A 26901-nucleotide genomic window follows, 5' to 3' on the forward strand; every position below is an offset into this window, starting at 1 on the left:
CCAGACCATGGCATGGAAAGTCTTTACAGATTCGGGTTTATACAGCTCACCCTGGGTCCTGGCAGAAATCTGACACAGCAGAGACTTGGACTCAAATTTTGCTAATCCCCTAAACCCTGTATACTTTTCTTTTGCACGCATGGTTACAACATCATAGAATTAAAGGATTTATTAAGGCATTGCAAAGGGCTATGTAGACCATTGCATATCAGTGGAAACTAAGTTTAGTTCAGCTTACCTAGAACTGATTGTAAATGGATTTAGGACTAAAATGTCCAAGCATGCTAAAACAGTTCATAAAGGAGCTTGTGTGGGTTGAGTTAAATGATTGCAGGGTTGGTTTTTTTTCTCTAAACAAGGTCTGATTGTTGCTCTGGGAAAGTCAATTGTTCCTCTGTTTTCCCATATTTCAGGTGCTAAATGGGGCTATAACTCTATCCAAGCTCAGAGAAATTAATAATGATGTATCTTTTCAACATCCTTTGATAAAACATAGAAAAAGGACTGCTGCTCTGGTTATTGGGTAGTAGGTTTGTCTCCCTTTAATGTTACACCAGTAGGCAGGTTTCTAGCAGTGCAGGTGTAGCATCACAGACATTGAGGCCATCAGGAGACTTAAGCTCTACTGAGAGTCACAGAATCATAAAATATGGAGTTGGAAAGGACCCACAGGAATCATTGAGCACAACTCCTGTCCCTGAACAGGACAACCCCGAGAATCCCCCCTTTGCACTTGTGGCAAATCTGGAGTGCTTTGGGCTCCTGGGTGTTCAGGTGCCTTAGGGCAGTGGTTGTTGCCATTTGCATGGTATGAACACCTTCCACTGTCCCATCTCCTTGAGCTCCTGCTCTTTTGCTGAGCTCAGTGCAGCTCTGGGAGCATCAGAGAGGTGAAGACTGTCCCAGAGCAACACACACTCCACGTGAAAAGCTGGAATTATTTTGCATGTGGCTGACCTAAACTCGTGGTGCAAGGACTTAGATCAGAGATTCCTCATTTTTGTTGCACCCTGGGTAACAGCACGGAGCAAATCACACCGTGTCCTTTGTGCTCTCCCCGTGGCCCTGGCCTGGGAGCCCTTCAGCATCAGTTTGCTCCCAGCTCGCTCCCAGCTCTAACCACCAGCGCCTTTCCCCTCTCGTTTGAAAGGAGCGCAGCAAGCCGTGGCCGTGTCTTCCGTGTCCCCGCCGGCCCCGTTCCAGAACGTCCCTCCAGCCGTGTCTCAGACGCCCGTCATCGCTGCCACCCCCGTGCCAACCATCACCGCGACCGTCCCGCCCGTCGCCGCCCCTGCCGCCGCCGCCCCGCCCCCGCCCGCCGCTCCGATCATGCCCGTGGTGCCTCCCACGCCCCCGGTCGTCAAGGTAAATCCGGGCAGCCCCTTCCTCTGCTGAGCGGGGCTGGGCTGCCAGCCCTCACTGCTGGCTCCGCGCGTTCCTGCTTTCGTCGTTGGCTGTGGAGTTGGAGAGGGTTGAGAGCAATTTTGCCGGTTTTCACACACTCCAGATGAGGTGATGTCACCTGTGTTTGCTTCAGCTCAGTTCCAACCTCTCTTTTTGTAGCGTTCCCCTGTGCTGCTACTCTGGGGCTGTTGGAATTCCCCCCATTTTACACCAAATAGCTCAAAGCATCTCTTCCCTCTCTGACAGCTGATTTTACTGGGGCTGTTCCTTTAAGGTTTTGAGGCTCCAGCATTAGGAATGTTCCTCTCTGCTTTAAACCAGTTCAAGACAAGCCTGTCACTCCAGTTGGAGGAGACTGATGTTGCCTGCAGGTTTTGGGTGCATTAGTTCTGTCTTCCTTACTGAGTAATCTTTTGGGAGTTGTCACTGGTGTTTTGCTGTTTATTATGTTAGTTTATGGGTAAATGGAAATGTTACCCAAATAATTGAAGTTTTCTTAGCAAGCTGTGTATTGCTTTAAAAATGATGAAAGCAAAGCTCAGAGAAAGCTGGGTTGTTTTTTTTTTTAAAATCTAAACTGTGGAGTTAACTACAACAGTATTGGTTGTGAGTTTGCTTGGACCAGCAGAGGCACAGAATTGTTTTGCCTTTTAACCCAATTGTTTGAGAATTGCTAGAGAAATCGTGAGTCAGATCTTGCAGCTAAGCTGTCCTTGAGGCTCAGAAACCTGTCTCATGTTTCAGTTTCTGTCCAAATAACTTGCTTCCGAGAATCAATTTCATTTTAAAACTCAAGGATGAACCCAGAAGTGAGTTTGCCAAATACACAGTGCAAAATTAATTCTGCTTGGCATTTACTTAAGATTTCCCTTAGATTTCTCTAAGGAACTTTTTCCCCCTATCTCCCTCTCCAGAGAAATAAGGAGCACTAGAGAGCTGACTGGACAGTCACAGCTTGAATTTATGTGAGAGGGTTTGTTTGCTTAAGGCAAAATCTACCTTTGCACACCCACTAAATACAGGGGAGTGAGGGCTCATGGGTCTTTGGTGATTAATATGCTTTGGTTCAGAACTTATAGCCTGATCCTGCCACTGGGGACTCAGCCATGTGGTTAAGTTACTGACACTTGCTCAGTCCCAATGCATCAGCTGAGCTGCAGTAATCGACTGGGCGCCCTCCTTTCCCTTGGCAAACACGAGGTAAGAGTCCTGGCTTCCCTCTCAGGGAAATAACACATTTTGCAGCATGGTTGGGCATGGGTTGGAGACGTGCAAATGGTTGCTTACTGTGGCTCAGGTGACGTGCAGTGTTATAGCCATTGTGTGTTGGAGCCTCTAGTCACAAATCCCATTTATCCCAGTGAAATAAGTGGGGTTTTTTTCTGTCAGAGGTCAGGCAAAACTAAGGATGAGCTGTGCTAGAGTTTCTGCTGGCTGAGAACTGGGCATGCACTCACAGAGCCTGTCCCTCTGCTGTTTCAGAAAAAGGGAGTGAAGCGGAAAGCAGACACCACCACCCCCACCACCTCTGCCATCACTGCCAGCAGGAGCGAGTCCCCCACGCCCCTCTCGGACCCCAAACAGGCCAAAATCATCGCGCGCAGGGAGAGCGGCGGCCGCCCCATCAAACCACCAAAGAAAGACCTGGAAGATGGAGAGGTCCCACAGCACGCAGGGAAGAAGGGCAAACTCTCTGAGCACCTCAAGTACTGTGACAGCATCCTCAAGGAGATGCTCTCCAAGAAGCACGCAGCCTATGCATGGCCCTTTTACAAGCCCGTGGATGCTGAGGCCTTGGAATTACATGACTATCATGATATTATCAAGCACCCCATGGATCTCAGTACTGTGAAAGTACGTCCTCATTTACCACCTCTTTTTGCTGGGGGTCCCTCTGGTTGCAGAGGACTGGCTCCTTCTGGGGGAGGGGGAAGGGGCAAGGGTGGAAACTGAACCTTTTTGGATATCAAGTGGATATTTTTATGTTTTGTTTCCGTCCCCTCTTCCTTTTTTTGCCATAACCTGGGGCAGCTTTTTTTTTCTGCCCTGCAAAGCAGATGTACAATGGCATCCTCTCCTCTCTGTGGGTAGTCCAGCTCTTTAACTGGTGTTCTTGGCACTCTGTTGCATTCTGAAGAGGTGCTTTATTTCACAGGATTCAGTTGATAATATCCCATTTCCAGAAGCTGCTGCCTACCTACTTGGTGGCGGTGGCAGATAGGCTTACACTGAGCAATTCCAGCTGGAATGTGATGGTACTCAGGGAGATGTATGATGGTTTTGTGGTTCATGCTTGGCTTCTCAAGAGTTTAGCTTTGTATGGTCCAGTATTCTTGTTTTTCCCAGTTGGTTTGGAGGTTTGCTGAATCCCTCTGTGAAGCAAAGCCATGTCTTTGTAGTTCCCATCTTCTGCTTGTGAACCAGGCACTCGAATCTGTGTTGGTGGAGGGGAGACGTGATGTGCAGGAGGTGAAGATGTTGCTGGCTTTCACTGGCATTTCCAGAAGGGTTTTACTGCCAGCTGAGCCAGTGCCTGGGGTTGTCTGAATGCCCAGGTGACAAAAGGGCAGCTGTGGTTGTGATTCCTGTCATATTCCTTGGCAGATCCTATGTGGTACCTGGGAGTAGCATGTTGCACTCTGATGTGCCATCCATCCCAGGGATGTTGTGGGTCTCCAGAGATATCTGCAGCCTGCTAGATGAAGTCCCAGGTGACTGCAGGAAGATTAGAGATGGAGAGAGTGAAATCCTGTCCCTCTCAAGGCTGTATTTCCATCTGTGCTTAGGTGATTTCTTATTGCAAGAGATCCTTGTGCTGTGTTCTGAAAAATCTAAGTGCAAAGCTGTGATTTCTTAGGTTGGTGACTCCTTCATACTTAAATCTCTTTATAGTCCTCACTTCATTCTTTTAAAATTGTACACCTCTGCCCTTTTCAGGCAAGTGCAGGTGATACCCTCCCTCTTCACCTGGCTAGTGTAGGGCAGAAAATTGGAGACAGGTTGATGGCAAACCCAGTGGAGTCTCTTACACCTAAAGACTCTGGGTTTCTCATTCCACATGGTAGTATTTTTCTTAATAAAGTTGTTTGAAGTGCTGTCTGGTATTGGTTTTTTATGGAGTGTTTTATTGTCATTGCTCTTGGCCTGTAGATCATAGTGTGACTTCTCAGAGATGCAGCCCATAATACGTTCACTGCATGGAACAGAAACCTGCCATTTGCAGGCAGTGTCATTTTCCAGTGTCAGGGACTTCCTCTGTGGCTCTGAAAGGTTTTTAGATTTAATTCTGCCCAAGTGACAATGGCTGTGATAAAGCAGCACAACTAATGGCCTCCAAACTAACCGGGGAGGGATTATGTGAGAAAGTAAAACACAGGCATTGCTGCAGCTATAACACATCCTGTCTCTTTGCTTCTGTTGCTATGTTAGGTTTTATTTTCCTCTGAGAATATACTTCACATCCAGGAGCATTTTCTCCCTGGCAGAGGTGTCTCCAGGAGGATTTGGAGGTTGTTTTCTCTGTGTGTGGTGGAGGAGGCAGGTTGGCTGTTGTGACTGTGCCTGGGGCAGGTGAGATGGAGGGGCTGTAACTGAGCTTGTTGCAGCCAGGAGCAAAGGGATGTGCTGGAATTTTGTGCTGGAGCTAGGACTGAGAGTGGGAACAGCTGAAGGGACAGGATCTGTGAGTTCATCTCCACCTCAATTCTCTTTATCACAGAGAGGGAAAAAGCAGAACTGCTTGGAGTGGGAAAGGATGGAAGTGTGAGGAGAGAGGGAGGCAGCAGCTCTAATTCCCTGTGAGGAGTGGGATGCACTGAGGCTGAGCTGCTGCTGCCCTGTCCCCAGGCAGGCAGGGACCACGTGCAGAACATCCCTGTCCCACTCTGTGGTGCTGGGGAGGCAGGACTTGGGGGAACCTGGAGCACCTCTTCTCCTGCTCCATCCTCTGGCTGCCAGGTCCCAGCAGTGACATGGGTGTCTCTGCCTTTGTTTTACTCTGTGGTGAACAAGCAACAGGCCTTGCTGTACAAAAGGATTTCCACGAGGTGGTTGCTTTTGGAATAAAGCACTTCCTCCAGGGATGTAACTGTGCTCACCCCTTAATTTTCCTGCAGTGAACTGCTGTTGTTTCAGAGCAGCTGAGTCCAGGGTCTTAAAAGTGAGGAACATTCTTTGTGTCCTGCCCAGAGAGGAGGCAAAGAAAAGACTCACCTTAGAGCTGGAGGCACGTTAAACATGAGGAAACAAATTTCTGAACATTAAAGATGATTAAACAATGGATTGAGGGGGAAAATGAGATTGCTGTGGGTAAATGCTGTGTGTGGGACAGAGGATGGGCGAGCTGGCCTGCCTGCACCTCTGCCAGCCCCGCCTGTCTGACTCCTGATTTGCAGTTGTAAATGTAATCACTTTTTTTTTTTTAAAGCAGCTGGATATGTCTAAGTGTATTTGTAACCAAAGATATTCCAGCCCACCGATTTAAAGTGCTTTTCTTTCTTTTGTTAAGCTAATTATTCTTTATAAGAAAACAAAACAAAAATCCACGGATTAAAACTGTTGGGCTAGAAAACTGTTGAGTTTGGATGAAAAGCAAAGCCTCAGACATTGGAATGTATTTCATAGGCAGTAATCAGGCCCTGAGTATGCCAAACAAATATAAAAAGGCCTTTCATGCAGTAAGATGTATTTTAAAATAAACGGGCCCTTTGGTTTCAACATATGTTTTGCTTTGGCATTGGCCTGAGAGGCTTTTCAGACAGGAGCACCAAAACCTATTTCCCTTTCTGCCTTTGTGCTGTGGCTCCCAGACTGTCTCCTGGTTTATTCACCAGGAAAATGAGGTCTCCTGACAAAAAGTTTGACAGATGTCTGTCTGCAGCACAGCAGGGAGCAAGGCTGCAGGGACATCACCACCCTGCATCAGGTCCCTCAGAAGCTGTGTCCCTGGAGGTGAAATTCTGCCCTTTCCACAACAAAAACAGCTCCAGGAGTCATTGCAGTGTTTCAGGACAGTTCCAAGGTCTGTCACAGCTGTGAGATTTCTGTAGTTCCATGAACAAATGGGAATTTTGCTGGTGTTAGGGGTGGGTGACAGACCCTGAGCATCCCTGACTGCTGCTGGGATGGGGGGTGTCTGTCCCCATCATGTCCCCTGCCTGTCTGCCAGTCAACCCTTCCCTTCTCTGGGGATACAGGTGCCCAAGACACACAAAAGGGAGGCCTGTAAGCACTTGGCAAATAGAGAATTTCTTTAAACCCAGGTCTTTTAAATGCAAATGAAATGTAGTGTTAGCTTCTCTTTCCTTTCAGCAGGAGTAATTGGAGCTAAGGTTTTATACATAGTAGTAATATATGCATAAAATCAATTAAGTGCTGGGAATGCTATAAACTGCTCTCTAAACCCAAATCATTCAGTCCCAAACAGCAAAAGAAATGGATGGAAGTGAGAGCTGAAAAATAAGAGAAAGGAGCAAGGTACAAATATTTGATACTTATTCTCACTACTCTAGGAAATAACATTATGAGTAGGTTCATAAAGGGTGAATTCTGTATCCATTTCTATCAGTTGGACTTCTAAATTGAGAGTGGGAGTTGTAGCTTAACTGTAAATGCCTATTTTGCTGTAGGAATTGCTGAGCAAACCTCCTGCCCCCTGTTAGCAGCAAGTCAGATTTTCATGATCTTTTCTGCCCTTTCAGATTTACAAGGCAAATATATCCAAGCATTTGTAGAAATACACACTTAAGGTACTGCTGCAATTGTAACTGGCTTGTTGAGTCTTGCCCTTTCAAACCATGACCCTTGTTTCTATTAGCTCCTGATCCATTTTTCTAAATGATTTTTCTAATGATTTTTAAACGTTTTCTGGTAGAATGTGGACCCTGACAGATTTATATTTTACTACTTAGAAAACAAGTTCAATTTAGAATCTTAGTGTTTAAACTGCTATGAAATATCAACTTCTTTGGTTGCCTGGTGTTTATTTGCCTGTTTTACAAAGTAGGAACTCTGAATGTTATTTAGGAACCAATAACCCAAATCAAACTTCCATTCTCCTAGATGGGATTTTTGAGTCTGTCCTGTCTCTGAGGTTCACATGTCCTCCATGCAGTTGCTACAAATGCCTTTTGCTTATGGCTTTTTTTTTTTTTTTTCCCCTTTCCCTTTGGCTTGTTTGTTTGCAGAAAAAAATGGACAGTCGGGAATACCAGGATGCACAAGGTTTTGCAGCAGATATTCGGTTAATGTTCTCTAATTGTTACAAGTACAATCCTCCAGACCACGAGGTGGTGGCCATGGCCAGGAAGCTCCAGGTAAAGGTGTTGGCAAATGCATCTTCCAGAGTGTGTTTAGTTCAGGTACAAGGTGAGATCCGGGTGTGGATCTGCTCTTGGCACCAACAAGGGAGACTCCTTCAGCCCTTGGCAGGAGCCTCGTGCTCTCTGCAGGACTGTTGTGCTCTTCACATGGCATGGGCCCAATGCCATGTTCAGCTCCTAAAATACTATAATCCTTGCTGTTAAAGTCAAGGGAGAATTTTCTCGGGCTTTCCAGATATTCTGTATATTATTATTTACTTGTAGTGCACAAAGACCCTGCCCCTGATGTATTTAAGAGACCAGAATGAGCTGTTTGCGGCCGAGGCTCCTTTGGTCACCCATTTTCCTCCTTTTTTGCAGGATGTCTTTGAGATGAGGTTTGCAAAAATGCCCGATGAGCCTGCAGAGGCCCCCCCTCCACCTCCCCCAACAGCCCCAGTGGTGAGCAAAAGCACAGAGAGCAGCCACAGCAGCGAGGAGAGCTCCTCCGACTCCGACAGCTCCGACTCCGAGGAGGAGCGGGCGACTCGGCTGGCCGAGCTCCAGGAGCAGGTACTGCCCCAGCCCAGCTGTGTCCCCGTGCATTAGACAGAGCACAGCAGCAGGAACTGTGTCCTGAAAAATCCCACCTAGGCTGGGATGCAGGGAAACACTCCCTGCTAATGGGGAAAAGCATTCAGCTGTGCCATCAGTGTGTGTTTAATCTAATGGTAATTTCCCTCGATTGTTTTTCTCAGTGCTGATGCTTTCTACTTCCTTCTGGGATCCCAAAATATAATTGATTTTTGACTTTAGGATATACTTACACCTTGAGATGTAGAGGGAAGGATTTGTGGAGGCATCAGTTACCTTGCCTTGATGGATTTTCCCCCGTTTCCCCCCAGCTGAAAGCCGTCCACGAGCAGCTGGCTGCACTGTCCCAAGCGCCAGTGAACAAACCAAAGAAAAAAAAAGAGAAGAAGGAGAAAGAGAAGAAAAAGAAAGATAAAGAGAAGGAAAAGGAAAAGCACAAAGTAAAAGCCGAGGAGGAGAAGAAACCCAAGGTGGCTCAACCACCAAAACAAACCCAACAGAAGAAAGCCCCAGCTAAGAAAGCAAACAGCACAACCACAGCTAACAGGTGAGAGCCAGCCTTCCACAAGGTGCCTTGAGGGGACAGCCAGGAGCTTCCAGCCTTGTCCTTAATTCCTGGGGAAGCTCAGTAGTAGTTAATTTGCTGCTGAATACTGTTCCCATTCCCAGACAGCTCCAGGGAGTCTTCAACTTGGAGCTGGCAGTGCAGCCATCATGTTTTCAGTGTCCAGCTCTTTGAATCCCCTGCCTGATTGCTCTCAGATAAGGTTTTGGGGGCTGCCTTTTGTGCAGCCACCAAGAATGTGCCATTTCATAGCTGCCCCCTGCTGCTTCTTGGGTTTGTTGTCACACTTCACAGGGCTAAAATATAACAGGAACACAACAGCTGATCTCAGGCTGCTGAACTTTTTCAGCATTTGCGGTGCTGTTCCAGCCATCTGACGAGAGCTTCAAAGCCAAGAGCATGGGGATGTTTGTTACAAGGGAGTTGGGGGGAAAAAAAAGAATTCATTGCTGTGTCCCCATGAATGTTTTCATGCTTGACAACCTCCCCAGGCAGCCCAAGAAAGGAGGCAAGCAGGCATCTGCAACCTACGACTCGGATGAGGAGGAGGAAGGGCTGCCCATGACTTATGATGAGAAACGACAGCTCAGCCTGGACATCAACCGCCTGCCCGGGGAGAAGCTGGGCAGGGTGGTTCACATCATCCAGTCCCGGGAACCTTCCCTCAGAGACTCCAATCCCGACGAGATTGAAATAGATTTTGAAACCTTGAAGCCCACAACGTTACGAGAACTGGAGAGATACGTGAAATCTTGTTTACAGAAAAAACAAAGGAAACCATTTTGTAAGTTACCCTCCCGGGGCACGTGTTCCCCCCAGCAGCTCTGGGGCTCAGCTGTGGAGTCAGGGCATGCGTATTGAGGTTCTCTTACCCACCTGTTGGCTATGTGATGACAGGAATTTTTAGAGATTCTTTTCTCCCAAGGAAATGTACAGAAACTTTCTATTTTTTCTCTGTTCTTTCTTCCCATGGTGTCCTGCTGCAGAGACCTGGAGAGTCAATGTGCTCCTCTGCAAGACCTGTGGGATGCCTTTGTTACTTACCCAGGCTCTGGAAGGCCCTGTAAAGGTTTCAGTCTCATTGTGTCAGGTGTTATGTGCCCACATCTGGAAGGATCAGTTTCTTATCCTGAATAGTTTAGCATCTAATTAGGAAGGAAACAAAAAAACGTGGTTGGGATCCAAACCACCAAGGCAATAAATGATTTGCACAAGGTTACCTGTGGATTCTGGGTGTGTCTGAGCTGTTTATTCACCCCAAAACTGTTCATCCTGCATGGCCTGATCACCACATTGCCCTCACCCTCTATCAGATCAGAGGATGAATGTCAGTCTGCTGCTGAGTGTGTGGTTCGGTGTGGGACACACTTTGTGCCTTGTCCACAAAGCAAATTCTTGCAGCTCCTTGGGAGTTTAGCTCCATCTGGACAGCAAGAGGATCACCTACCTGAAATGCTCCTGGCTCTCTTGGTGTTAAGGGAGTTTTGCTTTTAAGATTGACACGAAAGCTACTCCCTGCTTTTGTACACCACCTCCGTTCCTTCCCCACAGGATTTTCAGGAAGGCCTAAGCAAAACACAGACTTTCACCCTTCTTTTTGCTTTGATTTATTTTTTTTTCCCTCCCTGAATCCTTCACTGTTGGAATATCTCAGGAAAGGACTTTCCAGAGTGCTTAGGAACAGAAAGCATCCTTTAATTTTGGAACCAAAGTGTAGAGTAACACAGATAACCTCAGATATCCACCCTGTGAGCCTGGCATGCCTGAGCCAGGCTGGGCTCTTGTGCTGGGTGTTCCCTCTTAGGACTGCACTTCACTTTTCTTTTTTTGTTTTTTTTTTTTTTTTTTAAATCATTGCTTTAAAACAGCTCACAGAAATGTAGGTATTTCCTTGCTGGATCAGGCAAAATATCTGGCTCCTGTTTTGTGCTTCCAATCCTGGCCAACACCTGTGTTCAATTACTCCTCCTTTGGAGGAATGTTTCCTTTCCTTGGCAGTAGGAGTGTTGCTGGTACTTCTCACCCTTTCCATCCTGGTGCAGTTACATTCCTGTTGTCTGCCAGCCTTTGCTTCAGTTGGGTTTTAATTTGCCTCTGTTTTGTTTTCTGTTTAGAGCAACATAAACCACAGTAGACTCTTGTGTGAGGGGATCAGAAGTTTTAATGGCAGATGCTTTACTCCTGACAACCTTTAATGGGACACTTTATTTTACAGGGCAGAAAACCCATGTAACAATTCTGTAATTGCAAATCTGTAATTATTGACCATATAACTGGCCGGTAAGTAACCTGTAATGACAAGGTTATTACATGGATATTTCTATCTTCTAAAATACTTTCCAGAAGATCTCTCTTAAAAAAAATTGCATGTTACAGGATGGTGGTGATTTGATGAGCAAGGCAACTTCAGGTGTTGCCTTCTTTCTGGGATGTGTAGTTGCTGTGTGAGCACTGGATCTTGGCAGTGTCGCTGCAGAGTGTGCACACAGATGTACATGCCCTGTAAAATAGTGATGTCCACTCTTTTCCCCAGCATCCCTGCACTTTCAGAAACTCTGCCTTCCTCCTCCACAGCTGCCAGTGGCAAAAAGCAAGCAGCAAAGTCAAAAGAAGAGTTAGCTCAGGAAAAGAAGAAAGAACTAGAAAAACGGTTACAGGATGTCAGTGGGCAGCTAAACAACAACAAGAAGCCTGCAAAGAAAGGTAATGGCTTTGGTTTTATGTGAAAACAGCATCCAAAAGTGGGCAGACTTTGTCATAGGGTCAAAACCTCTGCCTTGGGTTTGGTTCTGTGACAGGAACCCTCAGAGAGTTCCTGCTGGGCACTGAGCTACTGTGTGGGACTGCTTTGGTCCATGTCCAGGTGGAAACTGCTGGGTGGCAAATGGGAGCTGTCTTGGAGGCAATTGCTCCTTCAGAGGGAGGAGGATCTTCCCTGTGTTAGCCTGGTGTGCAGCCCACACCACAGAGCATCTAACACACGTGGGGTCACAAAAATCCCAAACCCCGACGTAGCTCAAGATGCTCCAGAAGGTTCCCCCAGAGCAAACAAAGCTGCTGCCAGCTTTCCCAAGGGGGTTTTGCTGTGCTCAGAGATGGACACTGCCCCACAGCAGAGCTCCTGTGTGGATCCCACACTTCCATGGTCACTGGCAGTCGAAGGAGCCCTGTCACCCTGCGGGTCAAATTGGAAACGAAGGCTGTGGGCAACCCTTCCATGTTTCAGTTCCTTGCAAGTAACCACATCCCTGCTTTGTTCCCCTGCAGAGAAATCCGGCTCCACTCCCTCTGGAGGCCCTTCCCGGCTCAGCAGCAGCAGCTCCTCCGAGTCCGGGAGCAGCAGCTCCAGCGGCTCCAGCTCGGACAGCAGCGACTCGGAATGAGCTGGGGACACTCGGACACAAACCCCCAAGGGACACCCCCTCCCTCCCCATGCTCTGCAGTGTCCCTTCCCCTCCTTAAACCCCTGCTCTCGGGCCACGGTGGTCAGGTTTTATCCCCTCTCTCTTTCTCTGACTTGTTTTTTATTTTATTTTTTAACTCAGTGTTACAAAAGGTCTCTTCCATTTTTTTTTTTTTGGTGGGGGGGGAGGGGGCTCTCTTTTAATAGGTCAAAGATCTTTGAGTGTGTGTGTGTGACTAGACTTTATGACAAATAGTTCCCTTTGCATAAAGTCTCTAAAATTTACATTGTATCTGGAGAAAATTGGTCGAAAATGGAAGAACTTTGAGCTCTTAGCAGGAGATAAATAGAAAATTCTGCAAGGTTTGTAGTACATTTCCCTCCCAGCCCTTTCCCTCTCCCCAGAATATTCTCTTTTAATAAGCCTGCCTGGCTCACACAAGGTAAAAACCATCTTTTTTTAAAGAAATCTCTGTAAAATGGTACTGTATCTGAAAGATGTTAGCTTTTGAACTAGTTGGTGTATTTGTTATTAGCACTAGTATTCTTAATCTTCAAGTCTACAGTGTGATGAAAATGTCAGATGCTATCATCTTTTTACATAAAAACAACAACAAAAAAATCCAAAAAAATTCTCATGTACTGTGGATTGCTAACATGCTTTTTTTTTAAATCTTGGTAGAAGCATAGGCACCTGTTCAGGAAGGTCTTGAAGCATGAATTTAACTTTTAAGCACATGAGCAATAGAAGTGGTTGCATTTCTTGGTTTTCCACTCAAAAGCTTCACTTTTCCTGGGGATTCATTGGGAAGAAGGGAGCAAGGGACACACTCAAGTTTCTTGGGAATGGTATTTTTAACATTAAATAGATAATTTCCAGGAAATGGACGCTCTCTATGAAAGTTTTCATGGAATTGAAAGGAGTTTTTTGGCTGGAAGTTGTCAGCTGGAGCCTGGAGTGATCCCTGCAGTGACCAGGACAAGTCATGTGCCCATTACTGGGCACATCTTCGGGATTTTCTTCATGACAAACACCTCAGTCTGGGCTTAAAATAAAGCAGCACTTGAGCTCCAGCTGAGGCTGAGCTGGCAGGGGAAGTGGAGAGAGGGATTTTGTGTGCGTTTGGGCTTCTTGCTTTTGAGTTGGCTTTGTTTTTCTCCCTTCTCCTCATCGTTCTGGTAGTGAGCTCCTCGACAGGGGATGCTCCTCCTGTGTCAGGCAAGGGTGCAGGTTCCAGGCACTGAAATGTTTTACCTCAATGAAAAGGAAAAAGAGGGGAGGGAGAAGAAAAAAAAAAAAAAAAGCTAATTTTTTTAAAGCTTGCTATTTTTTTGACCTGCACTGCTGCAATACACCCTGGTTTCAGTGTCCCTAATTTCATGTATATACCATGACTTTATTTATTAAACACCATCAGTCATTTAAAAGGTAATAAAACCTAACAAAAGCCAAGCTGGGGTTCTGCAGGCCAGCAGACAGGCAGACTTTTAATGAGGTTTGAACCAGATTTAAAACAAACAAGCAAACAACAACAAAGCAAATAAAAATCCATGAATTTATTTATATACCTTGGACTTTATACCTACAGGTGCTACAGTCCAGTCTCTTGTGTGTCTGGTGCTCTGACATGTTTGGTCTGTTCATTTTTAGATACTTTTTCCTTCTTCTTTTCACCCCAGTCCCCTTTTTTCCCCATTTTGTACAGATTTTGGAGACATACAATTTTGATACAATTTTATTTTCTCGGTGGTCTTCCTCCCCCCCTCCCCCCCTTTTTTTTTTTGGTGGAACAATGGGGGTTTTATCCTTTTCTAATCCAATTTTAGGAAAACACCAGTTCTATAAAGATAGAAAATTTGTAATCAGAGGGGCAGAAGTTTTATTGTAAATTCTTTTTATTGTAAAGAAAAAAAATATAGAGAGTTTGACAGAAAATTCTGCCTTTCCTTCTCCAGCACCAGCCCCTAAGGCTGCCTCTCTCCTGTGGGGTAGCCCTAAAATTCACCTTCCTGTGCTCTCCCAGCGGTGCAAATTGCTCCAGATTTTATTTTCCCCACAGGTGAGTGGCCCTGGAGCACCCTCAAGGCCAGCACAAGATTTCCTTTGCACACTCAGCCTCCAGGAGCTGGGACAGGAGATGCTGGGCTGGGCTGTGGGCTCTGGTGGATGTCCATGTGCTGGGAATCTGGGAATCACTGCCTGTTTTAGCATTCCAAGGTTTGCACTTCCAGCTGCATGCATGCTCAGTGCCAGTCACCCACTGGCCAGCAGCCAAGGGTGATTTGCTGGATACTTGGGCATCTGCCTCTCAAAATCTGCTGGTGACCAGAGATTGTTTCCCAGAGCATTTGAAAGAAAAATGTTCTGGTTTTTACTGAAATTCATGATTTTTCTTTCCCATTAACAATGGAGTTCACTTCTGAAATTTTTTTAAAGTTCTGCCCTTATAAATCCTTCCCCCAGACAGATCCCTGGTAATATATTTTCAGAATTTACTTTGAGGAAATGTAATATTCACCTAATTAAGAGCTTGGGTTTCTTTTTAACGGGGTTGGGTTTCACCTGTGTTTCTCCTGTTGCCTGCGACTCAAATGATCAAAACCAAGGAATATTTTAATGAATAATTGCAACCAATTCACTGCCACGGCATTTGGATAAACAAACTCCCAGTTTTCCCTTCCTGGGACCTTTTCCTGCGTGCTTGACCCTGAGCTGTGGTGGTGGCTTCCATGGCGGGGACAAACCGGAGCTGGCGTCGGAGGCAACAGCATCACTGCCACAAAAAAACTGGGAATGCGGCTCTGTCACCGTCCTCTGATGTCAGGAACAACCCCTGGAACACACAGACATCCCTCAAGGAGCCACGGGGCTGTCCCACCAAAATCAGTTGGAGCCAGAGGGTTGAGAACCACGTGTGAAGTGATGGGAAAAGGCCCGGCCTGACACTGGCTCAGCGCTGGAGGAGGATCCCTGTTTGAGCTGGAAAACCATCCCAGCCTGGCGATTTTCAAGGAAAACAACCTGCCAGGGCCACCACGGAATGGGAAGAACCACCTGCACAGCTTTGATCCACCAGCTGCAACTTGGGCTTCCACTTATTGGGAAACTTTTCATGGGAAGTGAGGTGTTCCCAACAAAATGGAGCAAGGAGAAATCCATTTTGGCACGACCCAGGGAATCCATTGATGACTCTTCACTTCCAAACGTTGTCCTTACACTTTTCCATTCTCAGATCGTTCGTAGTGCTCCTTATCCCCACCATGTCCATGGGGTGCCTCTTGTACAACCCAGGTTTCTCCAGGAGAGATGTTTCCAGTCCAGAGTAAGTAGCAGCAGCCCTAAATGAGTTGGGAACTGGACCAACAGAGCATTTATTTAACTGGGTTTTATTGCATGACGTGTCAGTCCAGATGTCACGAAATAACTTTGAAACGATCAAACACACAACATTTGAAAGAACATTTTTAAACTTAAGAATTAAAAAAAAAAAAAAAAGGAAAAAAAATTTTTATGGTAGAATTTTTCTTGAATGAACAAAGTTTAACTTTGTTTTCCAGGGGAAACTTCACTGAAATCAGTATGATTTCATATGTATGCACACACACAGAGTTTTATTGAAACTGCTTTTTCGGACGAATTCCTGTTTTAACAAAATATCTGACCAGACCTTTCTCAATCAACCAGCATTACTGCACCTTTTAAAAACTTTGTGAACCTTTTCTCTGATTGTAAACTCAGCCTGTCTCGTGGCTCAGTGGGACCAGAGGGAGATCCCCATCCTGGGGGCTCAGGCCCTGACCCATCGACCGAAGGAATCTCTCGGCTCCAACAGCTCTCTGCACACCAAATGTGTCGTCTACACACAAAAATCACTGCAATTTTTGTACTGATGTGGTTTGAACCTTGCCTACCCCCAGGGTTTGTAACTGTAGGAGTGATGTTTCAGGACTGTGACACTGCTGGGAGGGTGGTGATCCCCCAAACACACCCTGCACTGTGTGTGTGGAAATGCACAGCCGAGTTCCCCCTGAGGTCTCTTCCCTGTTCTCCATGTGGTAGAAGCAGACTGCAGTTACCTGATCTAGTTCTTTCTCTGCTTTGGGGACTTTTAGACCAGTTTTTAATTTTTTTTTCCTTGTTTTGAAAGGAATGATGTTTTTCTTTTAAAGCTGGGGTTGAAGCTGAGGGGCAGGGATCGGGGCATGACAAAGACAAACCACAACCTTTTTAGTACTGAATTTTACATTCTCAGTCTCTTCTCAACCCTGAGCAGTTACCACTAGGGCTAACTGTGGGCAGGCTCTGCATCATTAAAGAGAAATTTAGGATTCCTTACACAGCAGCATTATCTTGCTCGAGCTGCATTTTGTAAAGAAAATGGTATTTACATATCTTTTTAAAATGTCATTTTTAAAAAATAAATTAAACCACCAGCTAGGATTTGACACAGGCCACTTAGAACACAGCCCTGTTACTGGCATAACCAATCCAGAAAGATTTGTTGTTTTATTTTTGTTTTGTTATTTTGGGGGGTTTTTTTAATATTTAAAGAAAAAAAAAGAAATTGTTACTTTTCTGTATGATGTGCATGCAAATTTACCGTAACTCTTTTTCTTAAAACTTTTTAGTGCCATTTCTAGTATATTCCTGTAAATGTCAGTTATTCAAAAGAGTCAATGTAAGTAGTTTAGCTTGTTTATTGCAAATTGCTGGCCTCAAACAAAACAGACTTAAAAAAAAAAAAAAAAAAAAGAGTTAGAAAGTAATCTTTGATGTTACTGGTAATCACGGACCCTGGTCCTGGGGCATTCGTTTTGTTTTCATAATAAAAAGAAAAATTGTTTTGTGTGTGCAGTTTGATCCCGTATTTTCCCCTCTCCGCATCTTTTCCAGGTGTGGCACTCGTCCCAGTCCAAACCTGCACTGAGCAGTGCCAGGAGCCAAACAAAAATCTGTTGAGTCCTGGTGCCATGAGTCCTGTGGGATAATTTTGAGGTCATTTTGTAAGTTTTGGGGAGTGCCACACTCAGGGGCTCACTGCCCTCAGAGTGGGGGCAGCGCTGGGGTGTCTGAATCACAGCTGAGTACCTGGCATAAAACTGCTTTACTTTAAATCCCCCTTTTTTTGGTGAGGGGAATTCAGCTGCTCCCGTACCCCAGGGCAGCCAAGCAAGCGCTTGGACTCCTCCCAGGATCCTACAGTCTGCAGGGTCTGAAATTCTGTGAGAATTGCTCCTGACTGAGGTAAGTTGGGCTGAAAGGAGATCAAATTTCCCCCAGGTTTGCCACTGGCTTCTCTGAAGCCACCAGGACCTGCAGGAAGCAGAGGGACTTTGTCACCTGCTGCAGCAGCCAGGGCTGGCTCTGGGAGCTCAGGGTGACCTGGAAGGCACAGCTTGAAAAGGGGGGGCTGGAGCAGCTGCTCCCAGTCCCAGCAGAGTCCCAGCATTGCTGTGTGGGGCCAGGATCTATTTTGGTCACTGGAGAGGCTTGGGGTTGGTTTTGCTGTTTGGTTTGTGTGCAAGGTGGGGTTACCACAGCCAGGCTGCCCCAGGGTGGTTAATCTTTCTCTAACCCTGTTCCTGCTCACTGCCTTTCCAAGCCAGCATCTCCAAGGTTTCAGCAAACCTGTTTCACTCTGCTCTTGTATCAGGGACACTCCCACAGGGGCTGTTTGTTCAACCTGTCCTCTGAACAACCTCCTGTGAGGCAGCTGTGGATGTTTCTGTAGCATTTACAGGTGAGTTATTTCTAGGGGTGGCAAGCAGAGCTGTTCCTTGCAGGCTGGGAAGGGGTTGAGGACAGGCAGGACATGATTGAGGTTCAGCTCTCACTGGTCATGCCTTGAATCCTGGGGCCAGGTCTGGGCCCCTCACTGCAAGATGGACAGTGAGGGGCTGGAATGAGTCCAGAGAAGGGAAGAAAAGGGTCTGGAGAGCCTGTTTTATGAGGAGCAGCTGAGGGGACTCAGCCTGGAGGAAAAGTAGGCTCAGGGAAGACCTTGCTCTCTACAGCTGCCTAAAACAAGGATGTGAGGTGGGGTTTGGCCTCTCCCGGGCAACCAGTGACAGGACAAGAGGGAACAGCCTCAAGCTGCACCAGGTGAGGTTCAGGTTGGACATCAGGAGAAATTCCTTCAAGGAAAGGGTTGTCAGGCCTTGGCAGGGGTGGCCCAGGGAGGTTTGGAGTCCCCATCCCTGGAGGTGGCACTCAGAGCTCTGGGCTGGTGACAAGGTGGGAGGATTGGTCACAGGCTGGATGTGACAATCTCCAAGGTCTTTTCCAGCCTTGATTCCCTGATTCAGTGTGACATCCAGAGGCTTTCCTCATCCTGAATGCACTGCTGAGACTTCAGAGCTGCTGGCCTTGGGGAGCTGGAGGAGCCTCCCCTGCAGCTCCTGGTCCAGTGGTGTGGCTTGGGAGCCCCACCAGTAACTGAGGGAATTCCTCCCTTGCAGGTGGGGAATGCCAAAAGCTGTCACCTGTGCTAGAGCCGTGGGCATGCAGGGGAAAACCAGCCGCTCACAAAGCTGCATTCAAATCATTTTAATGCACTTTATCAAAGAGGCTACAACAGTGTTTGAAACAAGTGCATCACCACCACACAACTGGCTCACAGAAACGGCCACAGCAGCCACACCCCAACCCTGCTGTGACCAGTGGCACACAGAAATGGAAAACTACAGTCACATTCACGGAGATGGAAGGACAACTCATCCTCTTCTTCCTGTACTGTCACATCCAGCCTCCATCCTGGAAGAATTTATGCACATTCTTACGGGTTTAGTCTTGTATAGTCCAATTAACACTCTGCAAAATAACTCGATTTTGGTTTACCAGCCACATTAACAAAAAGAGACTGATTATACCCAAAATAAGCATCTTCCTCACTGAAATGAAAAAGAAAGTAAGTGTTGCATTTCTTTTTCTATAAGAAAAGAAAATGAACAGCTGGTTTGGGGGATGTGCTGTTCCTTAAACTCCCAGAGTTCACACGCTCCCCAGGGCTGGCCTGGAACCCACCTCTCCTGCTTCTCCAGGTGACTCCACCTGCAGTTCCCAGGGGAGCTCTGGGCCCAGCCTCCTGCCTGTTTGAGCAAATAATCTCCTGTTCACTCAGCCAAGAACTGGAGGCCCAGGTGGGTCACACATCCCTGGCACTGCTCCCCCGGCACCTCGCCGAGCCTCGCTGGGTTTGTGAATCTCATTGAACGCTTGCACCCGGTTGAAAAACATTTATTCACTGGAATATTTCTCTTCCAGAGCTACTCCTGACAAAACCAAGAGGGTTATTTGTGTGCAGAGCAATGCACGGGTCTGCAAAGCAGCGAGGTCCAGCAGTAGGTTTAAATCTATGGGCACACACACAAGGTATCAAACACCAACACATGCAGAAATAGTGCTTTTAAAAAACAAGGAGCTGCCTACTGTTTGCAGGGCTACAGAGCAGGGCTGAGTACACCAAACCTCTACGATTTCACTCTAGAACAGGTGTGTTCTGCTCAGTGCATGGATTCAGCAAGGTTGAGTGTCTGTGTGTTTGTTGTAGTGTTTCACCCGCACGGGAGAGGTGGAAGAGATTCTTCACTGTATTTAAAAACAAAACAAAAAAAAAATAAATAAAGTGCTTGAAAAATGCAAAGGAGGTTTTAGATAAATAGAAGTAATGACTGTGCCTGATAATAGGCAGGTAAATAATCCATCCTGAAGCTGACATCAAATACTGATTTGCCTGGAGTTAAGCTGTGCCCAGGCACTGCTGGGTTGGACACATGTTCTAGGCAGGACAGAAAGGGCAGAACCCTGACAAAGAACTTTCATGCCGAACCCTGGGCATGTAATTCACACCCCTGGAAGTGGCAATTTTGTTTTTAACAAAATTCAGGTGCTTGCTGGGCTGAGTTTCTCAGTGTGATCTTGCCTTGAGCAAGTCAGGATTCAGCAGAAACTTAAACCTGAAAGCAGCAGCCTCTGTGCCCAAGCAGGGCCATGCTTCTCCCTCCTAAAACCCTTCAGTTCATCGAAACAATCCCAGACACAACTTTTAAAATACATGCACCAAACCTACAATCCAACCTGAACTAGAAGTTAAACCCCTCCAAGCTACTGCATGCATTAAAACTTGAGTGCAAAGCAAACTCCAGTGGCCTCTCTCCTTCTGTAACCCACCTCTGGAGTGGGTCTGTGCTGCGTAGGAGTTTCCTCATGTCCCTTAGGACATCGTGAGTATTTACAGGAGTTTCTTCCTTGCTTTCCTGCACCTGTCCCTCCCTTTCTGGTTGTTCCCTGGGGGATCTGTTCCTGAAGCTGGGCCAGGGATCTGCATGAAAGGAGTCAGCTCCCCTGACTCCAGAACTCCTGTTATTTCCACGATCCCACACTGTGGGATCAGAGAGGGCCCTTTGCTTTGCATGAAACTCCAGCACACCTTCCTACCAGGTGTTTGGAAGGCTCTGATTAAATCCTGAACACATTCTCTCCCTATTCCCACAATAAACCACTCCATTCCCGGGCTGGTAGAGACCAAAGGGAGACAGAGCAAACAGAACAAGTAATGGCCAGGTGGGTTTAGAGATGAACTTCCTAAGACCACAGCCTCGATGGGAACGGATCTGTGCTCACCTCTGTCTCACCAGCATTCCCAGAGCTCTGGAAAAGCACCAGAACTGGCCAGTAAGGGTGGCTGGGGATAGTGCCCAAGTGCCAGCAGGTGTTTCTCAGGGCACACGAGCCACTTACAAGCAACACATGGCCCAGCACGGCCCCTGCCAAGATGCCAGGCAGCAACAGGCTTGGGAGCTCCCCAGCGAGACTGGGGTTGTTGTACACACTCAGTGACATGCAGAATGTGAGTCTATAAACAGCAAACTCAAACAGAAACAATCAAACTTCAGCCTTCCCGGCCTCTCCTGGAAACGCTGCTTCCTCCGCAGGGCTGTGAGAGGATGGTGCACACCCACCTCCCCCAGCTCGATGCTTCCTCTCCACGTGTGGGTTCCTATGGGAAATTACATAATAGCACAAAACTTGGACTGCCCCGTGTCCCTGGAGACATCCAGCTTGTTTTTGTCCCGCACCAGGATGGCTTCATTGCCGTACTGCGAGTACCACATGCTCCTGCTGCGGCTCAGGTAGGTGTTGGGGGGAGCTGACTCCAGTTTCTGCTGCTGCTGCTGCCAGATGAGCAGGGAGGTGTCCCTGTACCTCAGCCGGGCATAGCCCTCGGACAAGGCTTTCTCGGGCAGGGGCACCCTCCCGTTCATCACCGTGTCACTCATCTGCCCGAGGAGAGCTCCACAAACAGGAGCTCCTTCCCAACAGCTCCGAAATGAACCCCGCTGGCTGGGTCCAGGTCGATGGCTGCTGCTTGGAGCTCAAGGCAGAACATCCCAGGGGACGGCTCTTGGGATCCACGAGCTGCTGGCACCGCTCAGGAGAGGGAGCAAGGCCCCAAAATCACAGCAGGCAGCCTGGCCTTGCTTAAAAACCACGCCAGGATTTCTGAGAGCTTATCCAGTGGTGACACCGCTGCGTGTTTCATGCTGCGAAGGGCCCACACGTGCTGTTTGTTGACAGTCCATGAAGCATCTCCAGAGGTGCGAGCGGCGGCGGCTCTGCAGTCAGGCAGGACAGGCTGAGCGGGTCGGGATGAGCTCTATTCCCTGCAGAACGGATCCCGAAGCCGTGGGGAGGTCAAAGCTCGGAGGTCAGCGGTGCCCAGGCCCGTGCATGGCCTCTCCCCCGCTGACGGCCGGGAGCCCGGCACGTCACGTGCTCAGGGATGCAGGAGAAGATGCTGCTCGGCCCTGCTGTGGTACCCGAGCTGGGGGGCCCCCGGCACCTCCCGACGGCACCTGCGGGACACAGCGGGGTCACCCCACGGGCTGGCAGCGGGGATCCCCGCCCTGCCAGCCTCCCTTTCCGTGCCTCCCCTCCCGCCCGCCCCCAGAGCCCTTCCAGCGGCACCGCTCCCCGTCCGCGGCCACCCCGCACCCCCCGGCCCTGCGCGCCCCGCGCGGGGGTCCCACACCGCCCTCCCCACGCCGCCCCCCGAGGGTCCCCCGCGCCCCCCGCCCGCTGCCCAGGCCCCACCGTGCTGCGCTGCCCGGCCCGGCCCCGGTGCCGCTGGGCTCGGCGGAGCGGCCGCGGAGGCTCCGCCCGCCGTGATGCGCTCGGGAGGAGCCACAGCCGGGGCGGGGGCACCGGGGGAGGGCGGCAGCGGCGGGGCCGAGGGGATGGGACACGGTGGGGGGGAGCCTCGAGTGGGTGCGTGGGTCCGGGTATGTGGGAGCAGTGGGGCTCCCCGAGTGGGTGCGTGGATATGGGGCACGATACGGGGCTCCCCACTTCGGATGCGCAGGTCTGGACTACGGCAGTGGGGTCACCCCGAGTGGGGTGAGTGGGTCCGGGCATGGCAGTGGGGCTCCCCAAGGTGGATTTATGGGTCCGGACTATGGCAGTGAAGCCCCCCCAGTGGGTACGAGGGTCCCAGGGGTGTCCCCCAGCACTGGATGTGCGGAGTGTTTTAAAGGAGCCCATACTGGGAGCCCATACTGGGAGCCCATACTGGGAGCACTGGCGCTGAACTGGGGGAGTGCCCCCAAGTGCTGTCCTTGGGAGAGGGGCTGTCCTGGCTGTCAGAGGTGCTGGGGGGTCCCAGCCCTGGGATTTACAGCCCACTCTCCTTTTTGGTGGGTGACTGGGGGGCAGCCGTGTGTGATGGGGGGGTGCAGGGACCCTTTGTGCCCCTTTGGGCTCCCCAGTGACCTCCCATCCATGGGGTGAGGACAGGCAGGGGACACCCCTGTGTGCTGCCAGCCTCATGCCACCGTCACCGTGCTCTGCGTGGGACAGGAGCGTGACCGAGCAGCCCCTCCTTGACCTCCGCTCGCCATCTCTCTCTACCCCGGCGCCTCTCCTTATCCCGCCTGTCCTCCGGCCAGAACACTACGAAATATGTTTTGAAGAGAGCTGCAGGGCTTATTCTTTTCCTGCTGATGCTAAATTTAAGCTCTCAATCTTCTTATCTCCTGTGAAGGCAGCGCCATCTAATCTCCCGCGAAGGACCCGATGCACTTATCCGAGCCGAGCTGCCCCAGGCGCTGCTCCCGTTGTTCCGCTCGGCCCTCACGGACACAAACAGGAGGCTGTGGTTTACTTCGTCAGAGGGAAGGCATGCTGCAATTCCCTGTTCCCAGGAGATTTAGGCCAAACGCAAAGAAGAGGGAAGCAAAAAAAGAAAAAAAGAGGAATGACCACACTATTAAACTGTTTATTGTCAGAAATATCCTGACTGCTGCTTAATCTGCTTCCTGCTAGTGCAGAGAAGCCAGCCCTGACCCAGTCATGGAACAAAGTGCAAAATCCTTCAATGGACAAGATTTAGGGGGTTTTTAAGGTTGTCTTGGTATTCTCTGTAAAATTACTGGCTCTGTTATCACCAAAGTAACAGAAGTTGGGAAGGGGGTGGGTGCACTGCCGAGGTGAGGCAAGGAGAAGGGTTGGAACCTGCCGAGCTCCAACTGCTCTGAGCCCTCCACTCGACCCTTTGCTGTGAGTCCCTGAGTTACCTGCCAACAGGACCCTTCCCAAATAAACCATGGAGGCAGCAGCAGTGGAATGGATCAGGTGAAATCCAGGTGCTACTCAGTCAATGGTTTGTTCCTCTCCTCCTTCCTCCGAGGAAATCTCTGCTTTGCTGTCCCTGAGCTGCCTCAGGCCGTTCCTCTGCTGTGCCATGGCTGCAGTGAGGGGCTGGGCGCTTTTCCCCTTGCCCGGTTCCTGGGGCTGTGAACGCTGTGTCTGTCTGATTTTGATGGGAAACCGGTTGGGATGGAGCCCGGTGGAGGATCCTTAATTAGTGAGGGTGTCCCAGCAGCGCAGTGATGGCGTTGGGAGCTGTTAACTGGTGGTTGCTGGTATTCAGCACAGCTGGGGCATCCCAAAATGAGGCTGTTCCACAGAGGAACGCCCAGGGAAGTGCCTGGAGTCAGAGTCCTTTTCCAGTGGAGTTGTACTCTCAGGCTAAACAAAGAGCACCCGTGGCTGAACACTCCCGTTGCTCCAGCACAAGAGGAGAATCCAGTTCATCCCTTCTGCCTTGCACTGAGCTGTGCCAGGTTAATTTTCCTGCTCCTTCCCATGGTGACAGGCAGTCACCTCCGTGGGCAGCTCCTGCAGGAAGGGCAGGGACACAAGCTGTGCTGGCAGCACTGCAGGCCCTTAGCAGGAGGATAATTGCAGGGAGCGTGGCAGGGGGCAGGTGGAGCAGGTGTGTGATGAGCCAGACAGAGGATTCTTGTCTGTACCCTGTAGCTGAACACTTTGGTGGCCCTGTGATTTCCCCCTCGCTGATAATCGAGCAGCGGGTTTGCCGAGCTGGGGCTCGCACAGCTTTCCTAAAATAGTTGGTGAAAGGAGATCACAAAATCTAAGGGTGTGTTGCAAATGGCACGTAAGCTGTGTGACAGCTGCCGTGCCAGCAGCCGGGCTGGCTCCTGCTCTGGGGACCCTGGCTCCGGCTGCAGACACGTCTGTGTCCCCTGGCAGCCAGCACGGCTCCGGGACAGGCTGGTGCACGCTTGGACTAATCCAGAAGGTGGCAATGGCAATCCACAGACACTGGCTGGCTGGGAAAAAGAGGATTTCCTGGCGGTGTGGCTCTGCTGTTTAAGGGATATTTTCAGAGGGGCTGCACCGTGGCTGCTTCTGTGCACGCGGGGAGTCAGCTCTTCTCCCAGGAGTGACACCAAGCATTGCAGAAAATGCACATTACTGGGAAACGTGGCCACATCCCAGGTATGTTTGGGTTGATGGGTAAGGTATGGTGTCCTCACACGTTAGTGCATTTCATTTTCTTCCTTCTCACCTTCCTTCATTCTCTCTTTCCCTCCTCCCCTCCTTCCACTAGTTTTCCCTATTCCACGCTGGACTGGGATGTCCCCAGCCTGCTCTGTTACGTTCCCAAACTGCCACCACTTCACCAGCCCGGTCCCCCTCACACCCCCTCTGCACTGGGACCCGCTGCCTGCCAGGCTCCTCGTCTGTACACCCTGAGACATTTGGGGCTGAAAAAGCACAATGTTCCCTCTGGCAGCATCTTCTCGGTGCATCCAGCCACCTCTCGGGCTTCTCTCCTGCAAGGAACTCAAAACAAAAGCACACGGAGCAAAGTCTGCGAGCGGAGAGAAGCTCCACGCTGGGTCCCCAGCAGAGGGTGGTGTCAGCCTCTGCCCTGCCCGGCTGTCATTCCCTGTCATTCCCTGGCTGCCCGTCATTCCCTGGCTGCCCGTCATTCCCTGGCTGCCCGTCATTCCCTGGGTGCCATTCCCAGCAGTGCCAAGAGGCAGGAGAGGGGAGCACCAGCTCCAGCACAAAATCCAACCTCTTTAATGTATTCAAGGTCCCTTTTAGCTTTAGGTCCGTCCTGAAAACAGCATCTCGGTCCTCTCCACACCCCTCCATCCTCTTGCAGGACAGTTTGTACAATCTGGAGCTCACAGCTCACCAGCGTGTGCTGGAGTCAAGCTCTTCCCGAGCCTGGCTGCACAGGTTTTGGTTGTTTTGATTTTTCCTGCTCTCAGAAATACCTCTGCCATCAGCCCTTTGGGTTGCTGCAGAGGTAGGCGAGGAGCGTACTTGCTCCAACACCTCCCACGCAGAGCCTGGCTCTGCAGCTGCAGGGATTGTTCCCAAGTGTCCAGGGGCCAAGAACGCTTTTTATTACTCAGTAAAAAAGCCAGGCTGTGGCTCGCAGCTTTAATTATGCACATATAATAAACTCCTCTGTTGTCGTCTACCTACAGACCTGACCTCACATGGCAGGCTGGTACTGAGTCAACCAAAATTATCCCTGGCATGACTCCACCACCTTCAGTAGCCTCGTGATTCCTGCCTATGGGTGCTGTTGGAGGGCAGAAAGGCTTCGTGAAGAACTAAAAGATCGAGAAAATCACTCTGAGAAAGCACCTCCTCGGGGTATGGGGAGTGTGGGCTGAGATCTGGATTCACCCGGGGCAGGGCGTAGCTCTTGATGGTGAGACAGGAGCGTGTGGATGCTGCTCCCTCTTGGATCGCACTGTTCGTACCCTGCCCTGGCCCAGGGGCACAGCCGGGCTGAGCTGTGGACAGCCAGCACCTCGGCATGAAAGCATTTTTTTCTTTAAAAAAAAAAACCCCAAACTTCCTTGGAGTATTAAACAATTATTCTCTGTTCTTCGGAGAGATCCTCCTTCCTAGATTGAAAATGAAGGCTCATGGCTGTAGAGTTGCTCCTTCTCCTTTATCTCCGCTCGGCTCCATTTGGAAGAGATTAGTGTTGCATTTGTTTGACATCCAGGTTAATAGCTTCCCTTCGTCCCAGTCCCGGCTTCCGGTTTTGGCTATCTGGAAAGGCGGGCTGGAAATTAATCGGCAAACTCTGGGGAGAGGATCTCGGAAGAAAACTCAGAACAGATTTGAAAAGAGGCTGTTCTAAGCCGCGCTGATTTGGATGGAAGCCACCGGTGAAAATTAGAGATTTTTCAAGAGTTTGCTGCCAAGGAGTTAATGCGTGAGAGTTGAGGTTTTTAATAAATACACTGGTAATTAATTATAGGAGTTGTCCTCCCGTTTGAAAGTCAAGGAACGCGATCGC

General features: G+C 49.2%; 2 protein-coding genes across 3 annotated transcripts in view; one reads left to right on the forward strand and one right to left on the reverse strand.

The window, feature by feature from the left end:
• BRD3 (bromodomain containing 3) overlaps positions 1-17020 on the forward strand; it is a 35574-nt gene extending 18554 nt beyond the window's left edge. Inside the window, exons 5-12 of the mRNA XM_082295244.1 lie at positions 1151-1365; positions 2887-3258; positions 7590-7718; positions 8085-8276; positions 8609-8844; positions 9354-9646; positions 11437-11565; positions 12130-17020. Of these exons, the coding sequence (XP_082151370.1) occupies positions 1151-1365; positions 2887-3258; positions 7590-7718; positions 8085-8276; positions 8609-8844; positions 9354-9646; positions 11437-11565; positions 12130-12245 (1682 nt within the window). The 3' untranslated portion in view covers positions 12246-17020. The remainder of the gene's footprint in view (positions 1-1150; positions 1366-2886; positions 3259-7589; positions 7719-8084; positions 8277-8608; positions 8845-9353; positions 9647-11436; positions 11566-12129) is intronic.
• Positions 17021-18823: 1803 nt separating this feature from the next.
• Positions 18824-22422, reverse strand: BRD3OS (BRD3 opposite strand). Of its 2 annotated transcripts, XR_014227004.1 has the most exons (3): positions 22359-22422; positions 20889-22120; positions 18824-19853 (listed from the first exon to the last, which is right to left on the reverse strand). XR_014227004.1 is itself a non-coding variant. In XM_082294974.1 (2 exons), exon 2 carries the CDS (start codon positions 21542-21544, stop codon positions 21275-21277), a length of 270 nt encoding a protein of 89 aa, XP_082151100.1. In that variant the 5' UTR covers positions 21545-22120; positions 22359-22422; the 3' UTR covers positions 18824-21274. The 2 variants fall into 2 exon arrangements, 1 of the variants encoding a protein (XP_082151100.1); XM_082294974.1 differs by having other exon boundaries at positions 18824-22120.
• Positions 22423-26901: the final 4479 nt, after the last annotated feature.

This window comes from Coloeus monedula (genome assembly GCF_965178545.1).
Source record: "Coloeus monedula genome assembly, chromosome: 21".
NCBI classification, from domain to species: Eukaryota; Metazoa; Chordata; class Aves; order Passeriformes; family Corvidae; genus Coloeus; species Coloeus monedula.